At 36.6% G+C, this 20578-nt stretch overlaps 1 protein-coding gene across 7 annotated transcripts in view; it reads left to right on the top strand.

Moving 5' to 3' along the window:
* Nucleotides 1–20578, top strand: part of PHTF2 (putative homeodomain transcription factor 2) — a 68272-nt gene that overhangs the window by 18820 nt on the left and 28874 nt on the right. For 5 of the 7 annotated variants that reach the window (XM_071734001.1, XM_071734006.1, XM_071734008.1 and 2 more), the window contains exons 3-7: nt 8419–8475; nt 8930–8941; nt 12518–12587; nt 14917–15075; nt 19757–19922. In XM_071734001.1, the coding sequence (XP_071590102.1) occupies nt 8419–8475; nt 8930–8941; nt 12518–12587; nt 14917–15075; nt 19757–19922 (464 nt within the window). Of the gene's footprint in view, nt 1–8418; nt 8476–8929; nt 8942–9015; nt 9100–12517; nt 12588–14916; nt 15076–19756; nt 19923–20578 lie in introns of all 7 variants that reach the window. The other 2 variants (XM_071734007.1, XM_071734005.1) reach the window with 2 other exon arrangements.

The following is a 20578-nucleotide window of genomic DNA, read 5'->3' on the forward strand; positions in this document are numbered from 1 at the left end:
TTTCAGTGTCTGGTGGCGTATGCCTTTCTGATACTTGATACTCCATGTGTACTTGAAATATTGCTTCAGTAACAGTAAAATTGATAAAATTTTTAATAATCTAAAATATTGCTTGTCACTTAATCTTCTTGCATGAATTTCTTATAATACTTTAGTATTATACAAGTATAGAAGTTTTACAGATAATAGTAGACGTGCAGTTTTAAACTGCAAATTTATATTAACTTCTGATTTGCAATCCTCAATTTAGCCTTGCTGCTAAATTGGCAGACTTTATACAAATTTGGTAATATTACTACAGAAGAAATTGCTGTTGTTTTTTCTCTTGGAGACCATTGTAGGAGAAGGCAGAATGGAACATAATGAACTGAACCTGAATCCTGCACCTGAGTATCAGTACATATCAGTAAACTTTGCTAACACAGCTTTCTGCTGCTTTGGGTGTCCCTTGTGTATGACTGGTAAAGGGCACAATAAAACAAATGAGATGTTTTCTTTTTGGTGGCTTTAAAGGGCAAAATTAGAGTTCTAATTTCATTGCTTTAAGATCTGTAATATTCAGTCTTTTGCAGCTCATTAGTCCAAGATTATACTTGCCAAGTTAGTACAGGAGGAAATAAACCAAAAACCATGTCATTCCCTGAAACCACCCCATTTCCTTTTTGGCACTGAATTCACATGATAGACTGGTAGCCCTGACATCAAAGCCAGTTTTGCCAAATGGTTGTACTGTGTGGCTCTGTTTCCTAAAACTTGGGAACCTGAAACTGTGTCAGTTCTGAAAGGTTTATCTTCAAGTGCCAAACCTTGACAAGTTGGACCAGGTTTGTTGTGGAAGCACTGAGGGGAAAAAAAAGAGGATATTTAGAGGTCTCCTTCCACATAATGCTGGGATTGGGTACTCAAGTTGTCATCTGACCAAACAGTGGAGTCAGCCCCTTGTTTGGGTGAGATAAAACACAGGTTTCTGAATCTTCTGCAAATGATCATCGAAAAATTGGTGCTGTGGCTGAACAAAGCAGACTTCCATTTGGCTTGGCTGTTGGCTCCCTGCTTTGCCTCCCCACTTTCATTCATTTATCTGGTGAATGTACTGGATTCACATTAGTAGGGGTCTAATCCAGTTAAAACTGCTGCAAATCTATAAGGGACTGAATCTGTCTCATGGGTGGTGAGCACAGAGCTGAAATTCCTCTGTCTGGAGAGGAAGTCTCTGATTCTTGAATTCTTTATGCCTAGTGAAACTACAGCCTAGCATTTTCTTTTCCTTAGTGATCTGATTGATCTTTCTCCAACTAAGATGAATGTGGTGGCACAAGGAAAGTCTGGCATGGGAAATGGAAATGATCAGAGGCATAAGGGCAGTGCTGTTTTAAAATCATTTTCAGTGGTGTTCAGGGAATCATACCAAGCAGTGAGGCTGTCAGACTAGTTTTCTTTTCCCAGTTGTGTCTCAAAGCTGCTTTGGTTTGTGCAAGTATGTAATTATTAAAGAAAAGAAAGTGTAATGGAGGTCTTAAATCCTTAGCAGTTGGAGAGTAACTGGGGTGTTAGCAATAGTGTAGCCAGTGGGTCAAGGGAAGGGTTTATTTCCTTGTGTTCAGTTCATGTGCAACAGCATCTAGAGTGCTGTGTCCAGCTTTCATCTGTCCAGGACAAGAAAGGCAATGACCTTCCTTGGCAAGCCCACTGGAGGTCCACCAAGGTTGTTAAGGGGCTGAAGCATGTGATGTACAAAGATCCTGAGAGATCTTGCTTTGGGAGCTGTGCAGAGGAGGATGGAGCCAGGCTCTTCCCAGAGATGGACAGGGATTGCATGAGAGGCAATAAACACAAATTGAAACGTGGAAATTCTGGTTAGATATAAGGACAGAAATGTTTAATATATGCTTTGCCAAGCATTGGGATGGGACCTGAGAGAAGTGGTGAAATGTCCTGTCTCTGGAGATGTTTGGCTTTCTGCTGGGTGAAACTTTGAGCAATCTGTTGTAAATTGACCTTGATTTTGCAGTTAGTGTCAGAGGTGGAATCTGATTCGTTTTGTTCTGCATTTTAGGTTTTGCTGTATAGCCAATTTAAGTCAAAGAAACAGTACCTGAAGTGTCCAGTTCATGTGACCAGGAAATGACCTGGAGAAGGTGTTGGTTATTCCTATACTGTCATTTGACATGCAAACTTTCTAACTGTGCTTATGTTTTAAATTTTCCTTTAGGTTTAATTCTAAGATGAAAAAAGGGTGTTTCATGCTTTTGGTAGATGTGCTAAAATCTGCAGTTACTCTGTAAGGAGGCATGCAGGAAAACTATTAATACATAAAAGTTTAATTAAGTGTTATTGTGCTCTGAAAGGATGGTAAGGACCTTTGAAGTAAGCTTTGGTAAAATTACTGTTCAGTGGAATGGCTGTAAGTCCAGTGTTTTTGCAATTATTGCCAGAAAAACTAATAACCTCTAATTATTAATAATTTTGAACAGCTTCATTTTACTCTAAATAGTTGGTTTCTGCTGACCCTCTGGGGCTGAACAGGGAGAAGAAAGGGGGAGTCCCAGCATCTTTTAGTAATCAGAATTCAGCAGCCCAGTCCAAAGCTCTACACCTTGGTATGTGCAGCATTAATCCCTTCATTGTCCATCTCTGTTTGACCAAAAGTTACTCAATTCTTTGCTATGTAGTGAATTCTCTGTATCATTTGCGAGCTAAGTTTGTCTTAGCTTGCCTTGCCTGGTGAACATACTAAACAAAAACAAAATTGAAAAAAACTCCCACCACCCTTGCAAATGAGAAACATTCTAAGAAAAAAAAATCATCCTGATGACAGAAGTTTACACCAGCAGAGATAATTAAACTGCTGAGGTACTAGATTACTACCTTTGCTGTGATGGGGAGCTGTTCCTGAAAGAAATAAAATGGGGTTAAAAATAACTTTTAATAATCCTGTTCCTAGTTTTGAGAAAATGAGAAATTTTTCTCTAGTATCTGAAACTGCATAAATGTGCACTGAAATGTAAACTGAATATGAAGCATTTAAAAAGATATTTTAAAATTAATAATACATGTATACAAAGTATTTATGCATTGATATCTTAATAGTAAAATTGATAGCTAAAAGCATACAGGTTTTTGAAGAATGTTGGACTGTAAAAGTTAATAAAGAATGTATAGTTCAGAATTATTTTAATAAGGTGTGTTAAACTCTTCATTCCCCTGGTAGACAGTCTGAGGAAGCAACTTCTTTTTTCCTTTTTTTTTTTTTTTTTTTTAACCAAGCTCCATATCTTGTATCTTTTGGATTTGTAATACTATTGTGATGTTGCTTGTAAAAGTGTTTAGAGGTTTTAAAGAGCAAAAGTTAACATGCAGGTTTCATTATTGGTAAGCATTAAAGTTTTAAGATCCAGCAGGAAATACTATGTGTTCTTAGGATTATAATCTTTGCTAGTCTGCTTGGTTATAAATTATAAATGTCTCCTGAAATATTGATTGATTCCATTAGAATCAGAAGACCTTGTGAGTATTGGGCTACAGGTTGATACCATCACTACATTAGCTTAAAGTGAATATCAGTGTCGTTCACAAAGCTCAAATTCAATCTTCATGCACATATGGTTTGTTATGAGGAAGACACTGGGAAGAAATATTATGGGTTGTAGAAACCCTTTGCATTGGGCTTCATTCGAAGTTTTTTTGTTTTTTGTTTTTTTTTTTAAAAAAAACTTTTAAATAGGTTAAGTTTTGACTTGGGCTAGTTCCTGTTAATGGTATAAAAACAAACTGTAAATATGTAACTGTATAGCTTAGTATCCCATTCCAAGTCATACACAAGTTAATAGGATTTTTTTGCAATTGATTACTTGTGAGAAAACATTTTTTTCTAGAAAGCAGTTTATTACTCTTACTTTAGGATGCTAAACATCTACTTTTCCATTATGAAAAAGACTGGCAGACTTTTCAGTCCTTGTATGTAATCCCTTATATGCTAAAATTTTCAATAGCTGCTTGAAGAAGAGTTGTTGATTCTGCAAATACATAAAGGGACAGAATTTCTGTTGTCTTTGGTACTTATTGAATGCCTTGAGAAATGAATGTTTTAGAGGTAACTGGACTGGACAGAATCTTGGCATTGAGGAAGCCTGGGATGTATGGTTTAAACTGAATGTGTATGAAGTAACACAGTTTATCTAGTTCTGCTACAGATAGATTATACTGCAATTTTATACATGTAACATATTACTGACAAGTTTTCTATAACAGGGTTGTGTTCCTGTTGATGTTTGGGGATGAAAGTTATATTTAAAAATTGTAAGATAGGCTCATTATTTAACTTGAATTAAATAATTTTAAAAATATCAAGGGGGATTTAAAAAAGTATTCTGCCAAATCTTAATAAATAAATGCTATAGAATACAGATTTCAGATCCTCTTTGATTAGATATTTTATAAATTAGAATAAATTTCTGAGGTAAAACAGATTGAAATAGGGATATTATGTTGTATAGTTTGGTAAAAACCCTCTGTTGCCAGTTTAAGACTCGACTGAAGGGCTGAAAAGATCAGTGCTAAGCTATTATACAAAGGGCCCTGCACTAAGTTGTTGCTGTATACTTAAAAAATGGACAATTTTTGGACCCTTGTATTATATATTTAAATTTGCTTTGAAGCTTATTGCAGAACTTGCAGCTATAATGGAAGAGATTCCAGGTAGTGTTCATGGGTTCAGGTACTTGGTTTGACTGGGCCCTAAACAGTTCCAGGAAACTTGAACACCTGCAGAGCATCCCTGGGGCCAGCTGCAGGTTGAGGGAAAGCTTGCTTTGATCGAGGTTTGTGTATATTTAAATTCTTCAGATTGGAAGCATGAATGATCTTATCTCTAGAAGGTTATTCTGTCATTTTATATGCCTTTAGAGCTCGATTTCTTTGGCAATGCTAGATGTTAGGCTTCTTTTCAGTGTCCTGCAGGTGTATAGAGTTTCAAAGAACTGCATGAATAGCCAAGAGCTAGAACCTACATGCAAATATTTGACAACTAAATATTTAGATTTGTTATGAAACATACTTTGCAAATACTTGTAAATCAAAGCTACTTGAAGATGGAATTGACAAGTGCTGTCAATAATTTAAATCTAGGAAGGTTTGCTGCTATTAACTTCTGGAATTAATAGAGTAAGTCTTGAATTAATTCAGGAATTACATTCTTGAATTTAATTCATACAGTTGTCTAGCATCTCTGGTAATCATTCTGCATTGTTGTCAATGGAAAACACTTCTCAACAAATCCTGCAAGACACGTCTCACCATCTGCAAGTGTGTTTTCCTGACATAAGGTAGAACAGAAAAAAAAAAACTTATTTCACTTGTCTTGTTTAATACCACTAGTTTTGTCAATTTTTGCTTAATATGGGAAATGAAATGTGTCAGTATATGAATTCATATTGATGCCTTTGCTTGTGTTTCCTTCTGATACACTTGCAAGAGAAGGATAGAGATGCTTTGTAGACGGAGAGAAGGGAAATTGAGTATCTGGTCTGAATTTGCTGTGCTAAGCATAAATGCCTGCTCCCTAAAGTGCTTCTATAAGTTTCTTAAAACACAAAGAGGTGAAATTAGGTAGATTAAAAAAAACAAAACCATTGTGAGATATTGTAAAGATACTTAGTATCTGCAGTTATCCCTACAACTCTTTTCAGTTTGCAACAGTATGCTTTTACTTTATAACCCTGTGCTCAGATTTTAATAATTAAAGGCAATCAGAGGTGATTGACCAGGTCCACTGGTCTAATGAAATGGTTGTTAGAGAGCATCCTCCCTTAAGGTTGTTCTGGCTCTCTTGACCTGCTGCTGGAAGAATTGCTTTATGGGGCAGTGTTTAAAAGAAAAATGTGAATTGCAAAATCCCTGTTTCTTGTCTGTTTGTGGGGACAGAAGCTATTTCCTAGCCTTGAGGGAGAAGGAATGTTTATAGGAAAATATAACTGAGTCAGATTTAAATCTGTGAACTTCCTTATCTCAGATGTCTTCTGGAATCTGTTTCCCAGAATTCCTCTAACAAATGGTCTGTTATATATCCAGAAAAAGAACACACTTTTAAAGACTTTCAACTGTACATCGGTTTCAGCTGTGAATGGAATTAGGAACACAGAGTTTGCTTTACAGCTTTATTGGCACAGAGCCTTCCTTCCGCATTTGTCTCTTGCATAATAGAGAGACTTGCATCCCCTTTTCTGTCTTTGTAGAAATTAATCTTATTTGGAAATGAGGAGGGGAGGACACAATGTTATGCAGCATGAAAACCTCACTTAAGGCACAGTAAATGTCATGAAAAACAGGAAGGCCTGACATTTCATTTAGAATTTACCTAGACACAAAGTCAGAACTATTAGATAGAAATGTCTGGGTGGAGTGGTTATTCAGCATACTGACTTTTTAATTGCTGGCTCTTATCCAGGTGGAGTCAGGTCTAAGACTTCCTCTGGTTTAATTACTGTAATTGTAGCAAGTACTTAATTCTGCCCAGTACAGTGCCTTACTCCCTAATTGTTTTCTACAATCTCCATCTTTTTTTTTTCCAAATGAGAGATGCAAAGTAATTATTATTACCAAAAAGCCACTATGATTTCTGTTTTTCCCCCAGAACTATAGGAATCGTATGGGTGCTTATCTCTTGTAAGTGGGAAATACTGAAATTTGAGAATGGGTAAATAAAAATTCCATAATTCAGTTCACTGTTCTCACTTTCAATTTTAGATACGCGTTGTAGCTTACGAATTATGTAATTTATGTTAGAATTTTTATTATTTTTTCCCCTGCTGGGTCAGGCTTAGAGACACAGAAGATGCCTCAAGATTTTTGTTTATGGGTTTGTTGGCCTATGGGCTTTCCTGGGTATCTTTTTTCACTTGTGTTTGATCCTTGGTTAAATGATACTTTAAAACAAAGTTTTAATTTATATGCTTTTAAAATTTATTATTATGAACAACTCCTAATTTAATGCTGAAGACTGCAATAGTAAAAGACAAATCAGAACAATGTTTTCTGATCTAAAGGTATATATTCTCATGCTCAGGCCTTTTTTGTCTGTTGCAGTTTTCAAACTGAAAGCAGAATCCTTATTCTTGCAGTAAGACTGGCTTTAAGCAGGTTCATTTAAATGATGAGGGTTCCTCTTGGGCTTCTGGACTAAGCTGCCTATATCACCTCTCTGCAGTCAGGAGAGGGACTTTGGATCTTGGGAAGTGTGTCTGTCTCTGCCTTGTGACCTAAAAGTGATCTTGCACTTTTCAGAGCTTGTGATAGGGATCACACTTGAGATAACAAGCAGTGTGTGTGCACGTGTCTAGGCAGAACTGCTGGGAAGGAAGGATTTTAAAATTGATGTAGTAAGAGAGATTGTTACTGAGCATTATCTAGAAATACAATTTCTGCAGAAGTCTGATAATATTTGGTAACTTTTTACAAACTTTAATGTCTCTTACATTGCCTTGTTCTTATATGTAAATCTCATGAAGTTTAAAGCTATTCTTCTTCAACATATCTGACAGTCAGAGTGCTTTCCTGTATGTGAACAAGTGCATAGTAATTTCTTAAATTAACTGTAGCTACCCATATTGATGATTATTTAAAGCAATAAAGCTAATGAAAAACTGGTCTTAGGACTAGGATTTTAGTAAGTGCTTCCAGGATAAACCTATAGTCTTCTTGTGGTTCTACTCTTATAAATAGACAAGGTTTTCTACAATGTGGTGAAGTTACAGCCTCAGAGGAAACTTGCTCACATTTAGACAAAACTAAGATCTTAAAAATATTTTTATGAATAAATAGACTAGCAGCTTAAAGAGAGTGAACAAATTTGGGAATAGGCTTACTAGGAACACTATTTCCTCAGTGCTTCAGTGGGAAAAGTGCTGTTTCCTGATACTGAGTTTTCCCTGATCTGTAATCTAGTTGATTACCAGCCTGATTCTGTTGCTGTGCAACCTTTGGAGATAAAGCTGGAGACAAGGGGGCTGGAGTGAAATATGGAAACATAGAGTAAGATGGTTTAAAAACCAATAGATTAATTGAAGGTGTGGTTTCATCTGTATGTGAGTGGTACTTTCTCTGAAGTTAACTGAAAGGCTGTGCTGGTGTTGCTTCCTGTGAGGAATCCCAGCCTGAGGTGGGAGGCAGTTCTGTGTTCCCTGTCCCACAGCTCCTGTAATGAGGCTGAGGTGTGATGTTTGCCTCTCGCTTCCATCACAACTCATTTACTACTTAGCTAACTCCAGTCCAGCCAAGATGGAATGGAAAAGATAAAGATTTCTTTGCAAATAAACCTCCTGAGGGAAATAATGAGCTGTCTTCATGCTTGTTGAAGATAGATTGATTGCGTTTGATCATTAAAACCTAATGTAGATATTTTTTTGTGTGTGTTCTTTTTAGATTGGCGCATATGATCAACAAATATGGGAAAAATCAGTAGAGCAAAGGGAAATAAAGGTAATAAAATTATAGCATTTCAGCACTTTTCTTTTTTTGCTTTTTTTTGCTTATTTTTTTCCAGTTATCAGCACTGCTGTCTGTGGTTGTGTTTGCTGATGTAATTTACTGTATCTGGTGGTATTTAATACTGGTAAAGTAAAATCAGACTTGTGAAGTGTAACCAAATGTAACTGGCATATTATGCTCCATTTATTTTACATAATTAATAACTCTGCAGCTCTTAAAGTACTGCATCTTTCTGGACATCAGTAGATTTTTCTTTCTTTTTTTTTTTTTTTTTTCTTTTCAGTTATCTTAATCCAGGGCTTAGTTGTTTTACTACCTCTGTCTTTCACTTTTCTTTGTGGTGTATTCTAATGTCAGTTATCTGAGCTCTCTTTGCTTTCAGTTAGTTACCTTATACCTGCAGTTTACTTTTCCTCCTTTATGATGCTGTCATTGTTTTGTACAGTTTATTAGACTGGTAAGTACTCCCAGGCTTTGTTTCTCTGAACAAGCAGTTTAACAGTGTTCTTTGCATTTTGGTTTAACTAACAGTGCCATCAATGTCGCAATATTGCTAAGTTGTTTTGGAGAAAACAATCCTATATGTAGTAGTTTTATGGATTGTGTACTATGAAGGTAATTCACATTTTCTTGGCATTAATGTGGGTCAAGATTGTTTGTTTCCACCCCCACCTCCCCAAATATTGCACGCAAGAAGTATGCTATTACTGCATGGATTTCAAGGCATTGCTAATACTTAACACTAGCAAAATATACACAGCATCAGTTTCCCTTTGGCTTGTCTTTTCCTCCCCAGTCCTTCAGCAGAAAACCCGTGCTGGGGGGGCTTGTTTGCATTACATGGAAACTGCTTCTGACCTGAACTACATAGCTCCCCGACTTCTCTACAGACAAAAAAAACCCCAAAACCAAAAAACCCCACACAAAACAAAACAAAAAAACAAACCAGCCAACCAAGAAAAGCCCTTTGCAGCCGGAGCTGATGGTATTTTTAGAAGTGCTTCTAAACCTAGTGTCTGAGTCTTTGCGCCGACTGCGCAGCCAGCCCCCCTCCCCGGTGGCCCCTCAGCCCCCATCCCGGTGGCCAGCCAGCCCCCCCCCCCTCCCCGGTGGCCCCTCAGCCCCCATCCCGGTGGCCAGCCAGCCCCCCCCCCCCTCCCCGGTGGCCCCTCAGCCCCCCTCCCGGTGGCCAGCCAGCCCCCCCCTCCCGGTGGCCAGCCAGCCCCCCCCTCCCGGTGGCCAGCCAGCTCCCATCCCCGGTGGCCAGCGAGCCCACCCCCCCCGGCACCGAGCCCCCTGGGGCCGCCGCCGCCTCCCCCGCGGTGCCCGCCCGGAGCTGCTCGGCCGGGACTCGGTGACTGTGGCCGTGCCAGGCACCTCGGGGGGGTGGTGGGGAGGTGCTGGGGGTTCTGAGCCGGGGGAGCAGCCGTGGAAGTGCTGTTGGCACGGGCAAGAATCTCTGTGGGTGCAGAGGCAGCGTTTGGAAATGTACCAGGAACCTCAGACCAAGACCCTGTCGGGTTACTCACTTTCAGGCTCCTGTTGGCAACCTCAAATAACAGTTTCTATTATGACTTAAGTTCTAGCTACTCTATAATAGGAAAATATTATCATACATTTTTGCAAATAATGCCTTATGCTTATTCAAAATGCATCTCGTTTGGCTCAGGAATCCAATAACTAACAAATTAATGATGGTGTCCATTTTTATTTGTGTCTATGGAGTTTAGTGTGATAATGGTGACAGCACAAAAAGACTACTAAATTCAAGCTGTGCGCATTAGTGTTTTAATCTCAGTGCTAATACAGTACTATTTATAAAAACTTCAGTAAAAAAAATCTGAAAAATACTATTTTTAGTAGAAAATCTGTTTAGTTGGAACTGGAATAGAATTGATTAAGAACAATTCTAAAAACTGCAAAAGAACTGTTACAAAAATAGCAACTATTTTTAAGGTTTTTAATTTAAACTTTTTAATTTTTGCAGTTAGTTATCTGAAATGTGTTTGCTGCTGATTAGAAATGGTATGAACTAACTGGATGGCCTAAACAGAATGAAACTCTAAATAATTTTTAAAATTAGCCTTAGTTTGAAACAATGCTGTTATCCTCATGTATTCCACATATTACAGATAATTGTGGTGTGTTAGGAGAGTGGAGAAATCGCATCTTAATAAATGGAATTATGTCACTGCATGTGGCAACAAGTAGAAGAACCAGTTCAGTGTAGTCCATGGATACTGAAAAGTGTTTGAGATTTGGCCAATAGAATTTTTAAATAATGTGTCACCCCTTCTTTTCTTATGAAAGATTCATCAAGTTAGGGTGTTGACCTGGTTTTTGGCATTTTTTTGTTTGGGTTTTTTTTTTTTTTCTTCAGAATTCTTCCTTTAAAATGAAAACAGAGTTTTAGCCACAGTGATTATTTTTTTCTAGTATTTTAAGTGTTAGTTCTTTTAAGAGGCACGTACAGCTTAATTTAAACTTTAAAGAAAAAAATTGTGGCCTACATGCAGTTATACATTTGAAAATTATTATTATTCATCATTTTATTATTACCCTTAGATCTTTTTATGAAGAAAAGTGGGTATTTTTTGCAAGTTTTCACAGAAATCTGTAGCTAGTTGTAGAACCATAATAATTCCTGATCATGGGCTTGTTTTCTCATTCTACAAACTGCTGTTCTGTAAAAATCTCGCACATTAGGCTCTTTCCAGTTTTTAAGTCTACAATACATCTGCTTTTGTGTATTTGTCATCCTTAGAGCACATTTTGTTCCATCAGTGTTTCAATTCTATGTATTAATATTGTCTTGTTTCAAGCATACTCTCATTTTTCTAGTAGACACATGAGGTGATGATTATGTATCTCATTAATTGTCAACAGTTAGATTTTAAAAAATTTTTATTTCAGCATGATGTATAAATCTAGTTGACTTTAGATGTGAGAAATGTTTTGAGCTGCACTCTGAACAATTTGCTTGATATTGTTCTTATGAAGATATTACTATTGCCAATATCTCTGATGTTTTTGTCATTGATAATAATTTCATTTTTATGCTTTCATCTGTCTTTAATGTTTACATTGAAGTAATAAATATTTTTACACATGGATGAAAGCAGTGGTGGAAGTCTACAGTTCACTAGTGAATTTAACTGCTTTTTGAATGAAAAGGGTTAACTTGCTTTCCTCATAATTCTGTTTGAATCTGAAATATTTTGTGAAATATTAGATTTTATTCTGCATAAATTGTAGTCTGTGGAATCATCACTATTGGCTAATGTGACCAGCCTTGTCTAAAGGCAACAAAATAAACTCACTGCTGTCTTTAAGGCTTCAGAGTATAGTGTTATAGTTTAGCATTAAAAACAAACTTGAAAGTTTTGCAGGATAGTTTGGCTTTTCAGTGAAGTAAGATTCTGTTTCTCAAAGACAAGATAAACTTGTTTTTTTCCTGCTGCTTTTGCATTGTATGGTGTTTTTTCCCCTCTTTTAATAGGCTAATTTAAACTCAATATAAAGAAAAATTCACTATTTTTCTATTTCTGATGGTGGAACTTGCTGATGAGTGGCTCTTGCATTACAGCATGAATTGCTATCTAGATTTTTAATCAAGGAGTTGCAATGCAAATGTTTTGTAATGTTTAATTGAACATCTAAGGAGAAAAGAGATCCAGAAAAGTAATTTGTTGCAAATGTTCTGAAAACTTAATGTGAATGCAGTACTAATTCTTGCAAGTGTCTGCATAATCCCAAGACATGAGATATGAGTGCTCAGTGTTTAACTTTGTTTTAAAAATTACCTAATGGGTCAGTAATTGATTGTTTTTTGGTTAGATTGTAAAGAATGTAAAAGGCATTTATTGTGCCTTGTTTCTTGGAATGCTTAGTTTATAGCACTTCATAAATATAAAGTTGATATATTTTTTTCTTCATTTTCAATAACAGTATAGATTAAGTACAATTACTGACCAAATCAATAGTTTTTCTTTTGTAACATCTGTTGCCTGCTGATAGTATTTTACTATTATAGGGTTTGAGAAACAAACCAAAGAAAACAGGACATGTGAAACCAGACCTCATAGATGTTGATCTTGTAAGAGGTAAGTCCTGAGACAGAAAAAGCTGAATTTCTCAGTTTAAAAACACTTGCCATCCTGTGTCTTGTAACAAGAATATATCAGTATTAAAAAAAAGATCAAGCAACCTTATGTAACTCATCTGTAGAGATGATGGATAGGAAATATCGTTAAAATATGGCCTCTAGATTAAACTGGGGGCTTAAAAACTTCATTTAAATTTTTTTTATAGATTAAGATTTTGAAAAAAAACAACCAAACAAAAAAAATCCAAACACGTGGATTGTCATAGATCAAGCTTTTGGAATTATTAGTTCAGAAATCTCTTAATGTCATGCATTCAGACTTCTTCCAAATCCTTTGACATCTAGAGGAAAGGCCATATTGAAACTTCTGGATAACAAATATTCAAGGCCTATACAATTTATCTTGCACATTTTAAATAAAAAACAGCAACAGAAGGTCAGATGATATGAGACTTTTAAAGAAGTCTTAGGTTTTTCCCTCTTTCCTGGTTAATGTTAGGGAAAATATTATTTAATATTTTTTTCCATGAGCCCAGGAGCCAGCAAGGTGTCCTGTACTTATTCCAGGTAGTGCTCTTAGAATTCAGCCTTGAATTAACTGAAGCACTTCACGGGCACCCTCCCCCCCAGGGCTGGTCCTTAGAGGCCCCCTCCCCCCCTTGTCCCCAGGCCCCTTCACTCACTCGCTCTGCAGGATCTTCGAGCACTCGCACACAAACTCCGTGGCACCACAGATTTCTGGCCCCAATCCTGCCTGAATCCCAGAGTGCTGGCACTCACCCTTGGTACACATGGGGGCACTTGCAACAGACTGCTCCTCACCCAGGAAAGAGTTTGAGGAATGTTGCAAGAAGATAACTACAGACATTGCTGATGAGGTGTCTGACATGGGCAGACAAGCAGTGCACAGCAGCTGTTTATGCATGACCAGTCCTTTTCATCCCCTTACCCTTCAGTTTCCCCACATTTGTTGCTCCCCAAATCACGAATACCCTTGGTTTCTTCCCTGAGCATCCGTTAGAAAGTTCTGGGCAATCTGAGCTCCTTTTACCAATGGCTCATGGTTATGGTTTCATACCTGGACAATGGGGCTGAAAGCTCTTCTGGGACAGGGACCTGGTCAAGGTGTTCCTTCCTTGAGTTGGATTTCCACCCACCTCATGCCTCCTGGCCATGTGGAGATGGACCTTCAATGGGCTGATGGCTCCAGTGATGGGTCTGGGAGAACCCTGATGACATATTTGGGCTCCTGCCACTACCTGTTTGAAAAGCTTCTCTGCAGGTGTTCAGATGAGCTTTTATGGTATTGCTGAACAATGTAAGCCTTTAAAAATGGGAACATGGAAGAAAGAAACCAAAACAAATAACATTTGAACTTCAGACAGACAGAACTGAAAACTAGATGTTTGGAGGAATTAAGTAAGAGCAGTAGGCCACTTAATATAATGATACACATTAATAGCAATTAAGTGATTGCTCTGCGTGGATATCAAAATTGGTATTAAAGCAGTTCCAGTACTGGCAATGTTTCCTTGTGCCCATAGAGACCTCAGGAACCCCAGTTCTACACGTAAGCAAGGTGGAAATGGTGTAACAGCAGGCAGTAGTTGCCCTTTCTAAGCAGTAGCCTTGGCATAATTTATGTCACATCCCCATTAAGTAAATGTTACACAGTTTTCTAGCTATCAGAGAAGTGTGAATTTGTAGGAAGAGAGAGAAATGGAGGGATATGAGACTGAAAGGACGTGTTAATGAGAGAGAAAAAATAATGTAGAAGGAGAGACAAAGATATATTATTCTTTGGATGTCTTCCCTGCTCCTAGGGCTAGTCCTCAGTTGGTCAGATTCTCCTCTATACTTCTCAACCTTATTCCATTTTCCTGAATGACAGGGCTGGAACAATTTATAGATGTTGATGTTTTAGATCCCTTTGCTGGGTTGGGAAAGGGCTCAGCTGTGCCTGCATGAGCATGTGGGGTTTTCATATGAGTTACTGCTGCTTCATATCAAGTTCTGATACTGTATTGAAACAGAGTAGTTTTTAATATTTTATTTTTAAAATAATTTTGACATTTTAAGAAAAAGCAATGTTTTGTTATCCACACATTGCAAAATCTAGGTATTTGTACAAGTTGCTGATAATGGCAGTCACGAGGGCACCAACAATTTATGCAGATTTTGGGTTGAGGAGGTAGTGAAATGGTGGAAGTACTAAGTTTATTCAAATATTCCATTATTTAAATAACTATTACTCTGCTTTTGAACAACTAAAGCTACTGTTAGCCATAACAATGAAATACATCAAAATTTCTTTTCTTTCTTTAAAGGGTCTGCTTTTGCTAAAGCAAAACCTGAAAGTCCTTGGACATCTCTGACCCGCAAAGGAATCGTGAGAGTTGTTTTCTTTCCAGTCTTCTATAGGTGGTGGCTACAAGTGACATCGAGGGTCATCTTTTTCTGGCTGCTTGTTCTTTACCTTCTTCAAGGTAGAGTTGGATTACTGAATCAGCTTCAATTGAATGCTTTATTTTAATCATATGGAAGCTGATGTATGTTACTTGGTTCACTCTGTGGTTAAGGTTCATTCCAATATTTTCTGAAGTACTGGAATTACACAGTCCCAAGCATGTTGTCTTTTGGTTAACATAATCTGTTATATATAAAGGGGGCATACTTGCAAATATAAGGTTTTATTCAGAGACTTTCTACAGCATTTAGCACATATAATAGTTTGTCATCTCCATATAATAGTTTAGGTTCCAGGGCTGTCTGTTCAAGACAGAGCAATATCAAAGACAGCTTTGGTTTAGGCAATGTATCTTGTCTTGGGCTTTGGGTCTTTCTGGTACTTGTGCAGATCAAGGGTGTTAATCCAGCAGCAAGCAAGGCCAAACCTGCCAAAGTGTGGATAGTTTGTACATCCTGGTAGGATGATCTCTGACTAGTGTGCATTTGTCCTTCCATGTGTTATTTTGTCACATTAGAGGCAGTGAACCTAGCTTATACTTTAGTCAGACCTCAGCCATGCTTCTGAAAATTGGGGGATTTATTGTTCTTTTGCTTCTGCTATTTTTTCTATTGCATCTCTGCATCTTCATTTGATCTTTCCTAGGGTACAGGAGAACTTTTGGGCAATTGTTAACAAACAGAAGGTAATTCACAGTTTTTGGGATGCTCTGTCCTGAGTTCTAGTTACCTGACTTTGTGCTTCTCTTAATTATTGTTGAGACCATGACACATACATCATACATAAGGAAAATTAGAGAAGAATGTAACGTAGTGAGTCAGTATCTTAAGTGTGAAAATCATGAAAAGAGTAAGTGTATCAGAAACGCCTACAACAGAAATGAAACAGAAGGTTAATGAAAGTTGGGAGCAACTTAAGTTCATTAAGCTGATTAATGAGAAGTTATATGACAATTTTCCACTGAAATCCAATTAAAATAAAATATTACTTTTTTCAATTTTGCCATCTGTCCTTGCAGTTGTGAATCATTGTGTCATTCGAAAATTGTATTTAAAACAAGAAATGGAGTTTAAAAAAAGAAAAAAGATGACAATGCCTCTTGTGTGATGATGATAGCAGCAATAAAAATTACTGTCACAGTGCCAGTGCCCCAAAACTTGAAATATGGACAAATATTCATATGTTCTTCTATCAGAACTTCTTATCCCTATTTTCAGAATAGGTCCTTAAGAAGTATCATTGCATGTGTATACTATGGTAGGGGATCCCGTAGCTTTAATAATTTTAATCTAATTTATACTAATATAGGTAGTAAAATGAATAGGTATAATTTATTTCTTACCATCTTCATAAGTGGCTTATTCTGAGAAACACCATAATAATAATTCTTTGTTTCCATTCTTAAATTTATGTAAAAATATAGTCATACTTAATTTGTGGAGCCTTCATAGGTCTCCAGCAGCAAAATAGTAAACCAATGCAGATTCTGAGTGCAAGCAGTTTTTTTAGGACATTATTTACAGAGCTAACAGGATTTATGATTTACTAAAGTTATGGTTGGAATTCATAGTTTCTCTAATCCACATAGTCTGTAATATGACAAAATATTTCTCATATTTCTGAGGATGTGAGTCAACAAATGCTGGAAAATAATAGTATTCCATATTACACTATGATCCAACCACATCAAACACTTGTCATTTAAAGTTTGCTGAATTAACTGAAGAGTTTTTGATGTGTTTGGTATAAATTGAAAGACTTAATGTACACATCAGTGAAGTTGAAGTGACAAAATTCTTTTGTTGGGAACTATTTAAAACAGCTGCCCTCAAGCCTCTCCTTTTAGCACTTAGATAAGTTTTCCTTATGTTTTACTCAGAAGGTGTACTTGATTATTAATTTTGTGCAAAATTAGTAAGACAGCACCAGAAGTTATGAAAAGTTAACAGCAAAATACTTCAAATTCTAGTGGCTGTATTCTACCCTATATCTGAACTTTGTATTGTAGCTCAGATTTTCTGTATTTTCTATAAATTTATGAACTGCATTACTTGGACTTGCTCTGAAATTGATTAGCTAATTCTAATTGATAGGAATTAGCTAGGAAAATAAAGTGTGAAACTTTTATTATGAGATTATGAGATTATTTCATCTCTCTTGTTACCTCTCTAGTTTATTTCTTAAGTATGAAAGGAAAAGGTTTAATAGAGATATAATGATTATTGTGGTGAGATACAGATATGTATTCATGTTTTTAAAGTTGATAATACAAATATTTTAAAGCATTAAATGTTATAAAAATGTATTTTGAAAGGCAATTGCTTTCTTTGATACAGCTTTTTGCAGTATGCAGTATGATTTCATTTGTGTTGGTTGCACAAAATAAACCACTGTAATTTAGAAAAGTACAAGTTCAAATGCTAAAAATAAGTAAGAAAATAATGGTGGTTTGAGAAATGCTGTTCTAAGACCTGGCTTGTTAGTAGGAGTAATTCTAGGATAGTCTGAACTACAGTATATTGACACTTAGTATTTATTGACTAAACATTTCTCTCATCCTACTGCAAAGATAGGCAATTGGTAACATCTTGAATGTATGTGAAACTTCATGGTGGGAATCTGCAATCCATTGATTTCTTCTAGATCACTCTGCTTTGCTAAATGCTTTTTAAGTGGCAGAAAAAATCTTGTAGTGAAGTTGGAAATTATTTTGTGAAGCCTGACTCCTGCAAATCATTTCACAGGGTTTTGTGGAGCTCTGTGTTCTCAGAAGTGTATGTTTATCCAAATTGTATGGGAAAAGTCAAAATGGGCTTATTTGCACTTATAGATCTCATTGTATGTGTGGGAAAATCAGATAATTTAGCAAGAGGGAATATTGTCTGTATCTGTCTGTCTACCTATTTGTTTATTTTTTAATAAGCTGGATTTCTGATTGATGTATACTGTTTTGCTGGTAAACCTCATACAGCAAAAAAATGTACTCCCCATATAACAATAGATATAATAAAATAGTAATAAAAGATATCTCACATGTTCTGCGTAAGACTTCTGTGCTTTAATTTAGGGAAAAGACTGATGGGAAACTAGAGTAATTCAAAAGTAATTCCACTGTTTTGTACATTTATCAAGGTTTTAATACTGGTTACCTTGCTGAATTTAATGCAAAATGCATCTAATCTCTTTGTAGTGGAAAATACCACATCCTGGTATCTGCTGTGTTAGGTGTGGCTTCACACAGTGTATCTGAGGTGTTTGATTTTGACATATGGGTTTCCATGTGGCTTTCTTTTCTCCAATTGCTTTTAGTAGAGATCCAATGAAAGCTGTTGAACTTGTACTATATGTTTTTTACACTAGGAGTAGATCTTATTATGGGACTTTAGCTTCTTGATGGTACAAGAATAAAACCAAGTTCTCATGGGATGTGTTTTTTAGGCACAGAGAGTTATTCCCTTATTATGTTTCTGAATTTTTTCATGGTTTTTTTTCTTGATAGCTTCTCTCAGCTGAGTTACAGAGCACAGCACTCTGAGCCATAGAGGCAGGGCAACAAGAACATAAAATAAGCAGTGAAAAGAAAGGGTTTGCCCCTTAAATCTGCTTCAGACTTGATTGTGTTTAGATTGACCTGTAAAGACATTACTGTGTCATAAAAGTGGCTGGGCTCTGGGTACATTAGCAAGAAGAACTTTGTGGGTGTTGGCTATATGTACAAAAAAATGGTTGTAGAATTACAAAATTAACAGTAAACCATGGAATTCAAAGTTGTCCTTTTTTCAACTACAAGTACTACTTGTAGTCCTTGTCACTTCAGATGGACTACCTCATAGTTTACATGGTTTGTCTTTGGTCTTTCCTCATTACTAGAAAAGACACACATATATACATGAAATGGGCATGGAGTTGCATGTAATGCATTCCTGTCTATCCTTAGAGGCAGTTTTGTCTTTTGACAGGAATATGAAGTTCCAAATGTATTCTGCTAGAGAATACAAAGTTACAGTCTTTAGCCTCTTGTCTTTAGTCATTACAGTATTGACATAGATGGATGGTTCCACAGAACCATGGTCTGGCAGAGACCTCTGGAGATGGAGTCCAAAACTCTGTTCAGTGTGGGGTCAGCTAGAACAGGTTGCTCAGGGCTGTGTCCAGTCAGGGTTTGAATCTCTCCAAGGATGGAGAGACTTCAACATGTAAGGAACAACCAAGGAACAACCTTCTTCTGTTTTGGTGAGTCCTGCACTCACTGAACTTGTTGCGTTTTGCAGCATCATTATAGGTGATTAAGAACTAAGTTTATTTGGGCTGCTTTAACAATGAACTTTGCTTTTTGCTTTTGTCTTATACTGAATAACAAACCTTAATTTAAAGTTGTTTCATGACAGATCTGGCTTTCCAAATGGTTCCCCCCGTGTACCTTACTTTATTTTGCTGTCTTTTTTTTTTTTTTTTTTTTAAGCAGTAGCTGTAATATCACAAGCTTAAGAGGTGGATATTAAGACAGACTGCTGTTTAAATCTTTATTACTGCCTGTTTCATTGCAATTATAATTCCTTCCTCTCAGATTATGGGTTTGTTTAAAATGCAGGTAACAGACTACCTCTGACTGTTTCTCTTTTCAACAAAAGCCATATAACAAGTTGGCCATTTCACACATTTCAAATTTTGAACTCAATTTCATTTCCCTTCTTTTCCAGTTGCTGCTGTAGTGTTATTCTGTACAGCCCAAAGCCCACATAATATACCTCTGACTGAAGTAATTGGGCCAATATGGCTCATGTTGCTACTTGGAACTGTGCATTGTCAGATTGTCTCAACACGAACTCCTAAGCCACCTCCCAGCACAGGGGTTAAAAGAAGAAGGTATACTCTATGTTAAATTACTTATAATTTAGGATTGTTAAACTATTCTAAAGAGTGTGCATGAAAATATATTGGGGTTTATAGTCTCTGTTTTGCAAGAGATGAGAAACCGATGCACTATTTTTGTCTGAAACTTTAAAACGAGTGCTTAATTGGTGCTCTTTACAAATTTATGCATTGTTTTATTTGAGTTTTAATGCATTGAATATGACATTTTGCCTCAGAACAGTTTGTATCTGTGTAGTGGTGGAGTGACAGTATTTATACTGCTGCAAATTAAGTTTTAGAACTCTGTGAAATACTGACTAATGATCTTTGAGAAAGTGAAAAGAGATGCTGTTGGAAATGTAGAAACTAAGTCTTCCAGCACTTCAGTGGGTATGGTTTGCTACACTGAATTGTCCCATTAAAATGGGAAAACCTGCAGTAGAGAACTTGGCAGGTCTAAGCCTCTGATGATGACACAAAATGTATTTTGGATTCAAGTGTTATTGTAATGAAAAAGTGTTGTTTTAGTAAATGACGTTTATTAAATTGATGTGATAAAGCTTTAGCAAAATATTTTGAAGTCTTGCTTGTTTGCATGCTTAAACTGCTGAACACGTTATAGAACAAGTAGATTGCACTTATAAAGCTACATTCCAATTTTAATCTCT

The sequence above is a fragment of the Heliangelus exortis genome, chromosome 1, assembly GCF_036169615.1.
Source record: "Heliangelus exortis chromosome 1, bHelExo1.hap1, whole genome shotgun sequence".
Taxonomy (NCBI): Eukaryota; Metazoa; Chordata; class Aves; order Apodiformes; family Trochilidae; genus Heliangelus; species Heliangelus exortis.